Source organism: Anabrus simplex, chromosome 2 (genome assembly GCF_040414725.1).
Source record: "Anabrus simplex isolate iqAnaSimp1 chromosome 2, ASM4041472v1, whole genome shotgun sequence".
NCBI classification, from domain to species: Eukaryota; Metazoa; Arthropoda; class Insecta; order Orthoptera; family Tettigoniidae; genus Anabrus; species Anabrus simplex.
The window spans coordinates 1,041,615,275-1,041,631,444 of record NC_090266.1 but is presented as its reverse complement, the minus strand read 5'-3'; the positions used below and the strand labels follow the sequence as shown (position 1 = coordinate 1,041,631,444).

The window sequence follows — 16,170 nt, the reverse complement described above, 5'->3', positions numbered from 1 at the left end:
GAGGAGTATGAAGACCAGGACAGTTAGTGCACCTGTTCGGACGTATGCACTGTTTCGCGCCATGAGCTTCTTTTCAAATGTACCATGGAGACTGATTTGAACAATGAGGTACCATGAGTCTGAACCTTTGGCAGTTACAGCTTTCATGGGAGGCGAAATGAATGGCCTCACATTGCAAACATAGGTCATTACCTTGACTTTCTCCGGTAACATTAGCAACTTGAGGGAGACTATGAAAGCACCGGTGGCAACGTCTTCGCCATTGACTTCGCGTATAATGCGCTGGACGTGTGTCACGCCACGGTTCTTCATGTCTTTCGTCAGCTCAACGTCAGCATTCAGTATCAGGTCCTGGTGGAAGTTGACTCGGCGAACCAGATTCAAGGATTTTTGCTCTTCCACTTTGACGGGAATTTCGCCAAAGTGGTCGCACGTGAGAAACCGATCAGCCTGAGCTGTGGCGTGTGTCTTGAACAGCAAACTACCATTGCGGATTTTCTTCAGATCTTCAAGTTCACCGTAGGCATCGTCGGTGTATCTACTGAAAAGGATCGATTAAACCACCTTGAAGTCATGCCCACTGGTTCTGGTAACAACCCGGGAAGCTGGATCCTACCATTTCACGTTGAGCATGTTCCAATGCGGTTGCACGCTGTAGGGAATAAAAATGTAAAGACTTGGGGGTGGGGACCACCCTGGACATTCTTTTGACGTTTGTTAGTCATGCCCGAAAAATCCTCCCCGAATGCCACCCACCCCGATCAGCGGCCACTGTAGCCGACCAGCCGATAGGAACAAGCATTGCAATCACAGTCCAATTGTGAGCATTAGTGTCCTTTGAACTGTGTAACATTAGTGAAATATCGTCTGCATTTTCTGCAAACCATTCTTATTTAGAATGTCATCCAAACGGAATAATAAAGCATATCAGCCACTTTGATAATTTAAGTCCTTGAGTGATAATGACCTTAGGAGCTGATGGCTGTAAGTAGCTGGAATAGGCAAGGAATACGTTCAGCACAGCATTCTCTCTGTCTTGGAGCGGGTAAGTATGTATCATTCACTTGGTCAGGGCCGAAGTGCTCTGTACAAATAAAATTATTAACACCAGGTGTCCAGTTCCTCCTCTTAACTGACTTCGTTCACAAGGCCCGAAGGTCTGGATTCTTAGGAAACTTACACCAATCCATATTTTAAAACAACGATGTTCTCTCCATGAAAAAGTAAAAATGCATGTGTACGTTTAATATGTACTAGCGTACCAGAAGAAAACTTACCAATGAAAAACAATGCCGGTTTTCCTGTTCCTGGCACTTCTATTCTAGCACCTCATACACACAACAAAGACCCATGATAAACAACGGTTACATTAGGCAACTGGCACAGCTGGGTGAATACAAACTTATTACTAGCAACTAGCATACACTGCATCCCAGCAAGCCGGCATGCTGCCGATTTCAGGGACTGGTCCCGTTTGACCTGGCCAAGGGCTACTCCATTATTATTCTCACCTCCCTGGTCTCTGCTTAGCCAAACTGTTCATATCAGGCTCCCCTAAGGTGCCCATATTGATGCCAAACTTCGCGAGACACCAAATCAACATGTGGCAGTGAGTACCAAAGTTCCCGTCCTCATATCAGCTTGTACCCCACAGCGTATACGGAGAAAAAGAAAACAATTATGCTCAGGCGTTCGGCTGGGCAGGGACCCGTATCTTCAGGTGGATACTACTCGTACTACAGGGTACATGCGCTCCCACCTGACGAGTTGTGGATACCGTCTGGGCTTTTGAACGTAGTCGCACTCGTAAGACACCCTTCCCTAAGCAGCATACACGCCACACACATTTTGAACGGTCTACAACTAACCCTCGAGAGTGGACCGAAATGACCCATATGACCCATATGGCCCTTTTACTCTTCTTCTACGGCAGACAGCAGCCCAGAAGATGGTTTTCCGTGGTTTCCCATTTTCACACCAGGCAAATACTGGGGCTGTACCTGAATTAAGGCCAAGGCCACTTCCTTCCCAGTCCCTTTCCTGTCCCATCGTCGCCATAAGACATATCTGTGTCGGTGCGACGTAAAGCAAATAGGAAAAAAATACATTTTTATGAGAAACGTTTTAGTAATAACTTACCTCCAGGCGGCAAATTTTTACCAACGTACTGCACAGCTTTAGCCACATCTTCTTCTGATGTTACATCTAACTGGATAACGTGGAAGTTCTTTAGTTCCTTCTTTAGGAGCTTTTTAGCTCCTGATCCACCTTTGTTGAGCTGAAGACACCCAGCAAACACCACGAAACCCTGTCAAAATAATAGGCACTTAAATCGTGTTCGGTTGGCTGTCAGATGCTGGTTCGTGAACATTTAGAATTCGCTTTCAAATAAATAACTTTGTATAATTTAATTTTAAGGACTATGGCATCGTGGTTATTATCCTTGTGTATTTACATTGTATGCAAAATAAATGTCAGCATTGTTGTTGTTGTTGTTATACGTGTAATTCAGACGCGAGTCGAATTGGGAATCGAGAAAGGAATACCTCAATATGTGTTGATAGTGAAATCTATACATTTAACGATTTTGTGCTTAAAGAACTGAAATTCGAATTATCTTCTATGATAAAAGTATCAATTACCTGAATTTAATTATCGTTTCGGGCACATTGACGTGAACCAGCAAGATCATTATTGTTTTTGTTTGAATCATCAGTCCACAAACTGGTTTGATGCAACCCTCCATGCCGCCCTATCCTGTGCTAACCTTTTCATTTGTAGGCAAGCTAATTATTGCACCCTACGTTTGATCTAATCTGCTTGTTATATTCATACCTTGGTCCACCCCTGCCGTTCTTACCCCCTACACTTCCCTCAAAAGCCAACTGAACAAGTCCTGAGTGTCTTAAGATGTGTCCTATCATTCTATCACTCCTTCTCGTCAAATTTAGCCAAATCGATCTCGTCTCACCAATTCGTTTCAGTATCACTTCATTCGCGATTCGATTCTTCTGCAACACCACATTTCAAAAGTTTCTCTTCACTTCCTTTCTGACCTAGTTATCGTCCATGCTTCACTTCCATACAATGCCACGCTCCAGACAAAAGTCTTCAAAAACATCTTCCTAATTCCTATATCAATGTTCGAAGTGAGCAAATTTCTTTTCTTAAGAAAGACCTTCCTTGCTTGTGCTAGTCTGCATTTTATGTCCTCCTTACTTCTGCCATTATTTTACTACCCTTTAAGACTTCATTTTGTAATCTAGTAATACCTGCATCACCTGACTTCGTTCCACTGCATTCCATTACATTTGTTTTGGACTTATTTATTTTCATCATGTACTCCTTACCCAAGACTTCGTCCATAACATTCAGCTATTTCTCCAGATCCTCTGCAGACTAATATATCATCATCATCATCATCATCATCATCATCATCATCATCATCATCATCATCATCATTATTATTATTATTATTATTATTATTATCATCATCATCATCATCACCTTCAGTCCTTTGGTCCCGCAGGAGATTATCAACGTGCCGAAATGAACGACATGGAGCTTCATTTAAACACCCATATACCAATCTTGTCAACCAGGATCGAAGCCACTACGTTGGGAATAAATGGTCAACCAGGCGTACCATTAAAGTTTGTCAGAATGATACAACAGGGGGCTGGGAAACACGGTCTTTAGTCCTGTGTACTTAACATTGGGAATGATTCTTGCAGGATAATGTAATTGATTGTCATGTATATACTGTTGTGTGTTTCTGTATGGTGGTGGTAGTAGTCAGGTTGGTAAATTCGTACGAAATCTTTCTAATCTTTTAAAATTTATTTTCTTTCACTAACAAAATTAAATAACGAATTTAATGAACGTGACTCACCAGTTTCTGCAGCTTCAGAGCAAGATCATAACCGAAGCCTGAATCACAGCCTGTAACCAAGACCGCTTTACCTTCCACCGGAACCTGGAAATATAGACCTACAAATCAGTCTGTATTTAAAACTTTGTTCATTGGCGAGTACACAATTTAATTTTAAAATATTTCAGCGTCCACGATAAACTCTGCTCTACTAATGAGCCGTATTTTACTACCAGGCATTGACAACTTATGTCAGCAATTATATAATAAATTACCAATTACTATCAGTAAACTCTGAAAATGACATTTTTACTACTACAGTTAACGTTGAAAACTTGACAATACTTAATGTGTACAAGCCACCAGCTATTACTTGGCCTCATCCTCCTATACCTTCTCTGCAGTATCCTACTATACCTCGGAGATTTCAAGAGTCATCATCATCTTTGGGGATATAACAAGGATGGCCCCAATGGTGAATTTCTTGTGGACTGGATGGAAACTGAAAAATTGAATCTGATTTTTGATGCTAAAGACCTGCCTACCTTTCAATCAGCTCGCTGGTCTCGAGGCTACACTCCAGATCTTTGTTTCACAAATCGGCTTCATAATTCACACAGTCAAGTTCGACGTACAGTGCACAACGATTTCCCACATAGCCAACACAGGCCTGTTCTCCTGGAGGTTGGGATGTCTGTACCTGTTTTTCGATCACATTCTAATCCGAGGTGGAACGTCTTTCTTTTTGCTATTTGTTTTACGTTGCACCGACACAGACAGGTCTAATGGCGACGATGGGATAGGAAAGGCCTAGGAATGGGAAGGAAGCGGCCGTGGCCTGGTGTGAAAATGGGAAACCACGGAAAAGCATATTCAGGGCTGCCGACAGTGGGATTCGAACCCACTATCTTCCGGATGCAAGCTCACAGCTGCGCGCCCCTAACCGCACGGCCAACTCGCCCGGTAGGTGGAACTTCAAGAAAGCCAAATGGACTGAATTTGCAAAGCAAACAAACACTAATATAAGATGGATCAAACCAACATACAAATACAGCAGATTTGTGGAAGTTATGAAAGGTGCAACTAGACGATGCATCCCTAGAGGATATCGTAATAAATTCAGACAGTGAGGAATTACTAAGAGAATATGAAGAACATCTTAATTCCGACAATGCAGCTGGTCTCCTCCAATCCTTGGATGAGAGTCGAAGAAGGATCTGGTATAAAACAGTAGAATACCTAGACTACACCCATTCTAGCAGGAAGGCCTGGTCTATAATTAGGAAATTGGTCTCTTCAAATGTGCAACTAAAAGAAGGTCAAAAGCAGACATCACTCTGAATGTTTTTGCTAATCATATAATATCAGTTTCCAAAAACACAAAAGACAAGCGAAACAAAAAGGTTATCAAATTAAAGTCGAACAGCAAGAAAAGAGCAGCGCCGCAGTCTTCTGAATTCTCTACTCCATTCAAAGAAGAGGAAACTAAAGCCGCCATCAAAAGTATGAAACTTGGAAAAGCTGCTGGTTTTGATGGAATTTATCCTGAATTTTTGGTCATTGCGGACCAGCCACAATAAAATGGTTAACCAACTTCTTCTCTAATATTCTGCAAACTGGAAACATCCCACCTTTGATTAAGAAAACAAAAATAACAGCCATACTGAAACCAAATAAAGACCCATCTAAAGTGGAAAATTACCGTCCAATAGCACTTCTAAGCGTCACATATAAGCTCCTTGAGCGACTGATTTACAATAGAATTCATGAAACAATCAACAGCTACATTCCTATAGAGCAAGCAGAATTTAGACCTGGAAGAAGTTGTAATGATCAAGTACTGTCTCTCACCACGTATATCGAAAATGGATATGAGAGGAAATCAGTACGCGTGGCTGTCTTCTTGGATCTATCAGCTGACTATGATACTTAGCAATATGCTTAGCAATAGGTACTTCCATATCTACGCTGATAATGAAAGAAGTAGAGTGTTTAAATTAAACGATATTTTACCCCAAGTATCAGTCCTGGCTCCCCTTCTTTTCAGTCTGTACATATACGACTTCCCAGATACAGCTTCAAGAAAATTCATATAATATGCACATGACATTGCGACGTAAAGCCACTAGCAAAAAAACTACCTTCATTATCAGCAGAATGTTTGATGACGCTGAAACTACTTTAGCCACTGATCTGGAAGCCTTGGATGTATAATTCAAGAAATGGTGCCTGCACCTAAATCCTCAGAAAACAGTTATTAGATCTACATTCCACTTACCCAACAGACAGTCTAATTACAACCAACAATCAGATTCCGAGGTCAATTGTTGCCGTTCTGCAGTACACCAAAATACTTGGGATTAACATTTGATAGAACTTTGATTTTAAAGCAACATCTCTCAATTTCTACTGAATGCTTTTCCAAACCTTTAGGAGAGCTTCTAATCGTCTTAGGGCTGGAAGTGGAATGTTGCTGAGAACAGGAAGCCATATCGTGTTCGTGCTCAGAATGCATCCCGTGATTATGCGCATTGCCTGATTGAGTTATACATCAATCTTCTTAGTGGGAACACTCTTGATCCAGGAGGGGAAGCATTATTCAGCAACGGAATATGATAAGGCTAATGCTGTTGATCTTAGAACATGAGTATTGGCTCCCCATGATGTACCAGCAAGTTTCTGAAGAAATAACAGTTTATGGAAAGCCCAGTGTGATCAGTCTTCTGTAGTCAACAAACATCTAGTTGAGAGCCCTTCTAAACGTGTACAAGGATTTGATCTTCCAAGGTGACAGTGGAGAATCATCAATCGGATAAGAACAGAACAAGGCAGGTGTGGTTATCTATTGTGCGAATGGGGTTGGACTAGATCTGCAAATTGTGATTGTGGTGCTCCTTCTCATTCAATCCAGCACATTGTTGCTGACTGCCCAATTCGAGCTTTCAAAGGAAAGCTAATGGACATTCACCGCACATCGGATGAAGCAGTTGACTGGGTCAAAAAGCTAGACCTAGAGGTGTATTGTACGGACTTGTGACTACGCACATTTATCCTGAAATTATATATATAGGGTGGTTCACCAGCCCCTTCTTTTTTCGGAGACAGGCAACCCAAATAACGCGTATAACCTAAAGATCCTTATAATTAAGTTTTATGAGCACCAAATAACTTGAAATTTCTCCTTATGGTCAGAAAACTATCCCCTACCTGTTTGTCATCATTGTAAATTGATCCATTGACCTACCAAAGGAAGAACTACTACGCACAATTCTATTCTGCAGACATGTGATTTATTGCGCCTTGAAATAACACAGGTACCCGTAATACGATAGAAAGAATAGGTTATGCCACGTGCTGTGTAACGTAAGGAAGTTAAATGAACACTGTAAACCTCCATTGAAAACTTTAAAACGTATGTTAATTTTCGAGGTGGAACGGCAGTACTTAAGTACTAAACCTCTAGCAAGCATCATGTAAGTTGACTTCGTGGCTGAATCGGTTAAAGTGTGGAGCAGCGTAGAGGTTCGTATCCGGTATAAGGCAAATTTTTTGCAAGACAGAGGTGTTCCATTTCCCTTGAGGTTGGGTGGGGGGAAGGATTGGGAAGGAAATCGGCCTTGGTCTTTTATTAAGGTACCGTCCCGGCATTCGCCTGATGGTGAAAATAGGAAACGGAGGAAACCCGTTCTCACGACGGCCAGTATGGGATTCGAATCCACAATCTACCGAATCCAACGCACACAAGTAATAATCCACACCTACCAGGTCACATCATAGCACTTATTCATTTCCTCACGATGTATTCCTATGAAGAGTACGTTGAATTGTTGCTAATTTATGGAGAAAGTACGGTCGAATTAAAATGTATGCCACGTGCTCCGTAATGGTAAAATGTTAAATGAACACAGTAAAGTGGTCAACATTTCGAACACTTGTTACTCTGAATATGCAGGGTACTCTACTTCCTACCTACAGACCATCACGTCGTAGTCTGACCTGGTTACTTAACATCGGATAAAAACGACCTTTTGCAGGACCAAAATTCACTCTTTGGAAAAATATGATGCCCGCCTCTGTGGTGTAGTGGTTAGCGTGATTAGATGACACCCCCGGAGGCCCGGGTTCGTTTCCCGGCTCTAACACGAAATTTGAAAGGTGGTACGAGGGCTGAAACGGTGTCCACTCAGCCTTGGGAGGTCTACTGAGTAGAGGTGGGTTCAATTCCCACCTCAGCCATCCTTGAAGTGGTTTGCTGTGGTTTCCCACTTCTCCTCCAGTCAAATGCAGGGATGGTACCTAACTTAAGGCCACGGCCGCTTCCTTCCCTCTTCCTTGCCTGTCCCTTCCAATCTTCCCATCCGTCCGCAAGGCCCTTGTTCAGCGTAGCAGGTGAGGCCACCTGGGCGAGGTACTGGTCCTCCTCCCAGTTGTATCCCCCGACCCAAAGTCTCACGCTCCAGGATACTGCCTTTGAGGTGGTAGAGGTGGGATCCCCCGCTGAGTCTGAGGGAAACACCGAACCTGGAGGGTAAACAGATTAAGACAGAAACAAAGAAAAGTATTATATGCGTCCATATTGCAGTTACTGTAAATGGCGTTAATCGAAAAAACGTACCAGACTGTGTTTCGAACCTACTAACACACAGTTGTAACAATTTGATGACTACTGATAATTAAAATCATGAATAAAAATATATAAATAAAATTACTCAAAAACTTAATAAAATTAATAAGCATAATTAACCAAAATGTCCGTCGTATGGGCGCCAGAGTTCACCAGAATGGATCCCTCGAATTTAGATAAGAGCATGATAAACTTTATATCCCAGGGCGTGTACATAATGCTGCGTACTGGTACATCTGCTGCAGGCCTTACCTAACCTCCTGAAAACGACTAATTAGGTAGGAACTGCACCTAGGTTTATCAATAACACTGATTCTAAAATAGCTAACTATATTCTGAACAAATTCCGTGCATGAGCACCTCATCAACATACAACATTATACATATAATACACACATAAAATATTGCTGGAAGACTCCATATTTACAACAACAACAATAATAATAATGAAAACAGTGGGAAAACGAAAGCGAGAACTAAGCTACCATTTGTAGATGGTCCGATGAACAATGTACATGTATGAAGATAAACACCCTTCACTGTCTCTATATCAATTCGATTTACCAATTCTCATAATCGGCAGTTATCACATCACACAGATACTGTACCTTGTACTACTGTGTTCACATATTTTAACACTTGTTGTAAAGATATATACACACGTCTGTCGATCCTCAACATATAAATTTATGGAAAGTCTGAGATAGCTTTCACCAACATATACTGCTAGGCCGCCACAAGTGCTACAATACTTAATGCGCAAGCACTCTTCACAATCAGCCACTTTCCACAAACATAACTAGACTACGTTCCACGAACGTTTGAAGTCCAGTCCATTGCTGCCGTGTCACTCCAGTACCGTGTATCAGCACCACTTCTTTCCCGTACAGTGCCTCAGTTGTAGTTGTAGTTATCTTCCTTCTCGTTCCTTTACAATCACCTCTACAATTACCCTTACAATGTTCCTTACAATGTTCCTTACAATGTCTGTTGCCGCCGTATCATCAACCTTTATAGACATCAACATCCCCCTCCTCTCAGATGATACGTCTGGATTGGTGCTTGCCAGCCAATCATGGGTGGTCCTCTTCTCAAGACATGCCCTGAACTTCTCCTTTCTCCCAAGACAATAACAAACTCTCGGGAGTTTTACATGAATCACCAAACTTCCCTGGTACAACAACAAGCTCATCTCATCAGGCACTGGGGTATTTACATGACTCATACGAACTTCCCGACGACCACAACAAATACATCTCATAAGACACTGGGATATTCATATGACTCATTCAAATTACCAGAGTTATTAAAGCAATGTTTTCCCACTCGTGCAAAACAAATTACTCATACCTACATATGTGGATATCTTCCAGCTTACCAATATAAATGGCAAAATATACAAATGAAATACTGATAATAATAAAAATAAATCGAATACTGACAATAATATCTCTACCTTCTACATATAATTTGGGGGTGTGATATATGTACTATCACATAACGCCCCCTTGGTGAATCGATGATATCACATATTATGATTCACCATAAAACAGAACTTCTTACATAACCTTATAATGACATAACTGAACACATAATTTACTGTAATAATGATATATACATTGCGTCTACTGCATTGTATTCGCACACACGAAATACAATTTGTCCAAACAATAATAATAATAATATGGCTATATACACACAACTCTGATTGTTTCATATAGCATTGAACACAATCCCTTCTTACTAGAGTACACTTAACTCAAAATTGATAATATATACATCCAAGGTGCAGATCCTATCTCTTATATCTGCGAAGGCTATAGATATTAAATGTTCCAAGAACCTTGTTGTCAGTGGTTAGGAGCCTATAAGCACACTTGCCTATTCTACTGTCCACAGTATACGGACCCTGATACAAATGAAAAAACTATACATAAACTTAACATCAGCATCGATAAGCGAGGAATGCGTACCGTAATAAAAACTAACTACGTCTAGAATACACTCTATCTCACACACAAACATTCATACCAGCCAGTCACACAAGAATTATACAAACTTTCATTCGGAACATTCATAACCAAGAAATCCCTCTTTCTGAAATGCGCGGGAATCTCACAATGTTTACTCTTCCACAAACTCATAATTAATGCAAGCAAACAAATCACATACTTTTTCACACATTCCACCTCGATATCATACAGCACGCCATTCAAATCATTCACACATCTCTCAGTATTAAATAAAACATTACACACTCGCTTGGATAGGTTTTCCTTCATATCACGCACATTTCCATTTTCACTCACGCTCACTCTATTACAGAAATTCTTACCATAATACACTTTAATGTTGCTATCATTACCACTTAATGACCCAACAACTAATCCATCTTCACCACCTTCCATATCAGCTCCTACTTGCACCACTTTCATGCCAACAACACTGCTACTTTCGACTCTCTTATCAGAAGTTTCATTAATCTCAAAGTCACCATTTTCACACATAATGGACCTAACTTTACTCTTCTCACGTACACTTAAATCAACAAAAACATCCTCATGATGTATACTCCGTGAGCACTCTTCACTCACAAAACAACCTTCATCAACTTCACAAAAAACTTCACTTTCAATTTCAGAAACTTCCACAAGATTATCGATCGCAACATCGCTATTACCATCACCACTAGCACAAAGTAAGACATCCGACACATCATTCTTACTTTCATCACGCCCCCTATTATCAAAATCTCCCCGAACACAAAACACATGGTCATACAATAATTCCTCTTTCACGTCTACCTCGTAACTTACCTGTTCCATCGCGTGAATAGGAATTTCGGTATCGGACTGCCTATCTGACCCAACTAAGAAGTCCGATTCCGGTTTAAATTACTTGACGTGGACTGTTCACTATTATCATGTCTCGGCACTTGATCTGGCGGTCTTTGATCCGTACGCCCCCTACTTTCTGATTCCCCTTGATTAGGTCTTCTGCCAAAATATTCCTGGTGATTACCTCCTTGGTTAGAGTGTCTGTTTCCCCTTCCGGAATTACCACCCTTATTCCCTTGCCTAGAATGACTGAAATTCTGATTATTCCTATCTCCCGCTACCTGATTACCTTGTCTCCCATTATCCCCGTAATTTCTACCTTCACTTTGCCTAGTCCTCCCCTGCCCTTCCAAAGCATCAAACCTCTCTAACAGCTGCTCTAATTCCTTGATCGTAACAATATTCTGCATACATGCAGCTAATCCGACCTTCTCAGGAAAATGCCTCAACATCTGGCGGACTGTATCTCTCTCCGATGCTAGACCTTCAATATTCTGGCTGATCAGAACATGCGCCAAGAAATATTCCGTCATAGATACACCTTCCTGAGGTTTATACTTGCCAAATAGCACGCGATCTCTTTCCCTTCCCTGAATAGCTTCACTCCAAAATTTAGAACTAAATTTCTCCCTAAATTCCTCTAAACTCGAAATACCCTGTCTATAAACTTGAAACCAGGATCTCGCTTCTCCAACAAATGCAATATCCAACATCTCATCAACCATACTCCACTCGATCAAACCATCGTCAAGATTCTTTGAAAACCGTTTCTCCACCGTTTTCAAGAATTCCATCGGATTAAACTGCCGACCATTAAACTTGGGTAATTCAGAGTCCTTCGTGCAAGATACGTACCTATTACATATGCTGCTACCTACTTGGATTTGACTGATCTCCTGCCTTAACTTTACATGACATGCTTTAATTCCTTCTTCAACTACCGTTCTGGCATTTCCTTCTACTGACTTGAGGTCATTCTCCAATTTCTCAGTCTTTTCATCTATTCGCTTCGCTAAAACATTCTGGCTGGTTTTAATTCTATCTATTTCTTCGACTTTATCTTCCACTATTTTTATTCTCTTATCACATTCCTTGCTGTTTTCAACAAATTCCTTCCTAACAACATTAAATCGGCATTCGATTTTCTCAGTCAATTCCAAGCGTTGAGATTCAACCTTATTATTGACTTCCTGAATTTCTCTGCTTTGATGGTCAAACTTCTGGTTCAATTCATCTATTCTACCATTCACAGCACTGCTTAAACTATCAATTTTACTAGACAAATCAACACTCACTGAATTTAATTCCTTACTCTGATTCTCAATCTTACTAGACAGTTCCGTACTAACTGAATTTAATTCACTATTAATACTGTATATTTCATTGCTTAAAAAACTCAATTCACTCTTCAACTCTTTACTCTGACTATCAATCTTATTGGACAATTCACCATTATTATTGTCGATTTTACTGGACAGTTCAACATTATTATTATCGATTTTACTGGACAGCTCAACACTCACTGAATTTAATTCAACACTCTGATTATCGATTTTACTAGACAGTTCAACATTATTATTATCGATTTTACTGGACAGTTCATTAAATAGCGATTTAATCATACTAAAAGTTAAAGTCGCCCCTTGATCCCCTACATTCTGAGTTTGAGACGGGTTACTCTGTTCCTCACCTACCGTTGCAAATTGATCTTTCCTACTATCAGCCATTTCGCTATTCTCACTTAAATTAGATAAACTCAATGTGGTGGAATTCTTTTGACTTCTCTTTTCCTGATTCTTAGTACCAGCAACTTTAACAACCTCTCTACTTCTCAATTTTATAATACTAACCTCCTGAAAACGACTAATTAGGTAGGAACTGCACCTAGGTTTATCAATAACACTGATTCTAAAATAGCTAACTATATTCTGAACAAATTCCGTGCATGAGCACCTCATCAACATACAACATTATACATATAATACACACATAAAATATTGCTGGAAGACTCCATATTTACAACAACAACAATAATAATAATGAAAACAGTGGGAAAACGAAAGCGAGAACTAAGCTACCATTTGTAGATGGTCCGATGAACAATGTACATGTATGAAGATAAACACCCTTCACTGTCTCTATATCAATTCGATTTACCAATTCTCATAATCGGCAGTTATCACATCACACAGATACTGTACCTTGTACTACTGTGTTCACATATTTTAACACTTGTTGTAAAGATATATACACACGTCTGTCGATCCTCAACATATAAATTTATGGAAAGTCTGAGATAGCTTTCACCAACATATACTGCTAGGCCGCCACAAGTGCTACAATACTTAATGCGCAAGCACTCTCCACAATCAGCCACTTTCCACAAACATAACTAGACTACGCTCCACGAACGTTTGAAGTCCAGTCCATTGCTGCCGTGTCACTTCAGTACCGTGTATCAGCACCACTTCTTTCCCGTACAGTGCCTCAGTTGTAGTTGTAGTTATCTTCCTTCTCGTTCCTTTACAATCACCTCTACAATTACCCTTACAATGTTCCTTACAATGTTCCTTACAATGTCTGTTGCCGCCGTATCATCAACCTTTATAGACATCAACATCCCCCTCCTCTCAGATGATACGTCTGGATTGGTGCTTGCCAGCCAATCATGGGTGGTCCTCTTCTCAAGACATGCCCTGAACTTCTCCTTTCTCCCAAGACAATAACAAACTCTCGGGAGTTTTACATGAATCACCAAACTTCCCTGGTACAACAACAAGCTCATCTCATCAGGCACTGGGGTATTTACATGACTCATACGAACTTCCCGACGACCACAACAAATACATCTCATAAGACACTGGGATATTCATATGACTCATTCAAATTACCAGAGTTATTAAAGCAATGTTTTCCCACTCGTGCAAAACAAATTACTCATACCTACATATGTGGATATCTTCCAGCTTACCAATATAAATGGCAAAATATACAAATGAAATACTGATAATAATAAAAATAAATCGAATACTGACAATAATATCTCTACCTTCTACATATAATTCGGGGGTGTGATATATGTACTATCACACAGTATGGCTGACTCAACAACAATCACGCGTGTTTTAGTCACCATAGCTACCATGAGCCTCGGTGTATTACTAGCACGTAGTAGACCTTATAGACATTTCCTGTCCGAACGTAAGATAGTGTTATTCGAAGCTGTAATCGTTTTCCACATTCATTATAGCTTACGTAATAGAAACATCACTGCCGTTAATGATTTCTACCATATTCGCGAGCATTATATAAATGGTATAGTTGTCCTAAGGCCATAAAGAAGCAGGTACTAATGTTTTTCGGATGACTATTATGTACGCGTTAGTTGGGTTACCTACCTCCGAAAAAAATAACGGGCTTGTGAACCACCCAGCATAAATAACTAGTTCATCGGGAATCATCAGCACTGTTTTAAATATAGCTTTGTCTTTTTATGATGACTATGGATACTGAAGGTTCTTAACGAAAATAAATTTGAGGTTTGAATTCTGTTCAAATCAGTTTACCTTTACAAGATGGTTCCTGATAAATTCAGGCGTGGAAGTGCCCTTCGTCCGCCTCTATGGTGTAGTGGTTAGTGAGATTAGCTGCCACCCCCCGGAGGCCCGGGTTCGATTCCCGGCTCTGCCACGAAATTTGAAAAGTGGTACGAGGGCTGGAACGGGGTCCACTCAGCCTCGGGAGGTCAACTGAGTAGAGGTGAGTTCGATTCCCACCTCAGCCATCCTCGAAGTAGTTTTCCGTGGTTTCCCACTTCTCCTCCAGGTAAATGACGGGATGGTACCTAACTTCAGGCCACGGCCGCTTCCTTCCCTCTTCCTTGTCTATCCCTTTCAATTTTCCATCCCCCTGCAAGGCCCCTGTTCAGCATAGCAGGTGCGGCCGCTTGGGCGAGGTACTGGTCATCCTCCCCAGTTATATCCCCGACCCAGAGTCCGAAGCTCCAGGACACTGTCCTTGAGGCGGTAGAGGTGGGGTCCCTCGCTGAGTCCGAGGAAAAACCGACCCTGGAGGGTAAACAGATAAAGAGTAAGAAGGAGAAGAAGAAGAAGAAGAAGAAAGTGGCCTTCCCGAAGCCTTTATTTTAATTGTTTTCCTTCTGGTGGAAGACTTGGAAAGTAAATTTCGTAGAGAATACTTACACTGTTTTCCACAATTATCAAACACTTTTTAGGCTGTTACTGTTACAAACATACGGAAAGCATATTCACATTAACACCGGTTTTCACAAGTAAACATCATAGGAAAGTAACTTTGTAACTGTTATTGAGAACGATTTAATTCAAAATCTGTCAACCAATCCTTCACCCACCCCATTTTTTAGCGTTAACAAAACAGAGACGAACCCTCATTTTATTCGGCTGGTTTCAGGCAGGTTTGGTGAGAGAAGGATAGTATGAGAGTGAGAGATAATGATGTAACGGTTCAAATCTCGTTACAAGGTTATATCTGTTTTATTATTATTATTATTATTATTATTATTATTATTATTATTATTATTATTATTATTTCATCTGTGATTATTATTATTATTATTATTATTATTATTATTATTATTATTATTATTATTATTATTATTATTATTATTATTATTATTATTATTATTATTATTATGTCTATATTATTATTATTACTATTATTGTAAGTATTATTATTGTTCAATCCAATTATGCAATGCTTGTCGCTGCGTGATTGTAGTCAAATTGTTACGTATGGACGTGTGTGTAGATTAACACTAAAAACATGTACAGTAAGAATTGCTGTATATCAGATGTGGA

At 40.3% G+C, this 16,170-nt stretch overlaps 1 protein-coding gene across 1 annotated transcript in view; it reads right to left on the bottom strand.

Moving 5' to 3' along the window:
* Positions 1-16,170, bottom strand: part of LOC136863277 (D-beta-hydroxybutyrate dehydrogenase, mitochondrial) — a 137,326-nt gene that overhangs the window by 54,326 nt on the left and 66,830 nt on the right. The window contains exons 3-4 of the mRNA XM_067139662.2: positions 3,893-3,976; positions 2,140-2,308 (exon numbers count right to left, since the gene is read on the bottom strand). Coding sequence (XP_066995763.2) covers positions 2,140-2,308; positions 3,893-3,976 — 253 coding nt within the window. The remainder of the gene's footprint in view (positions 1-2,139; positions 2,309-3,892; positions 3,977-16,170) is intronic.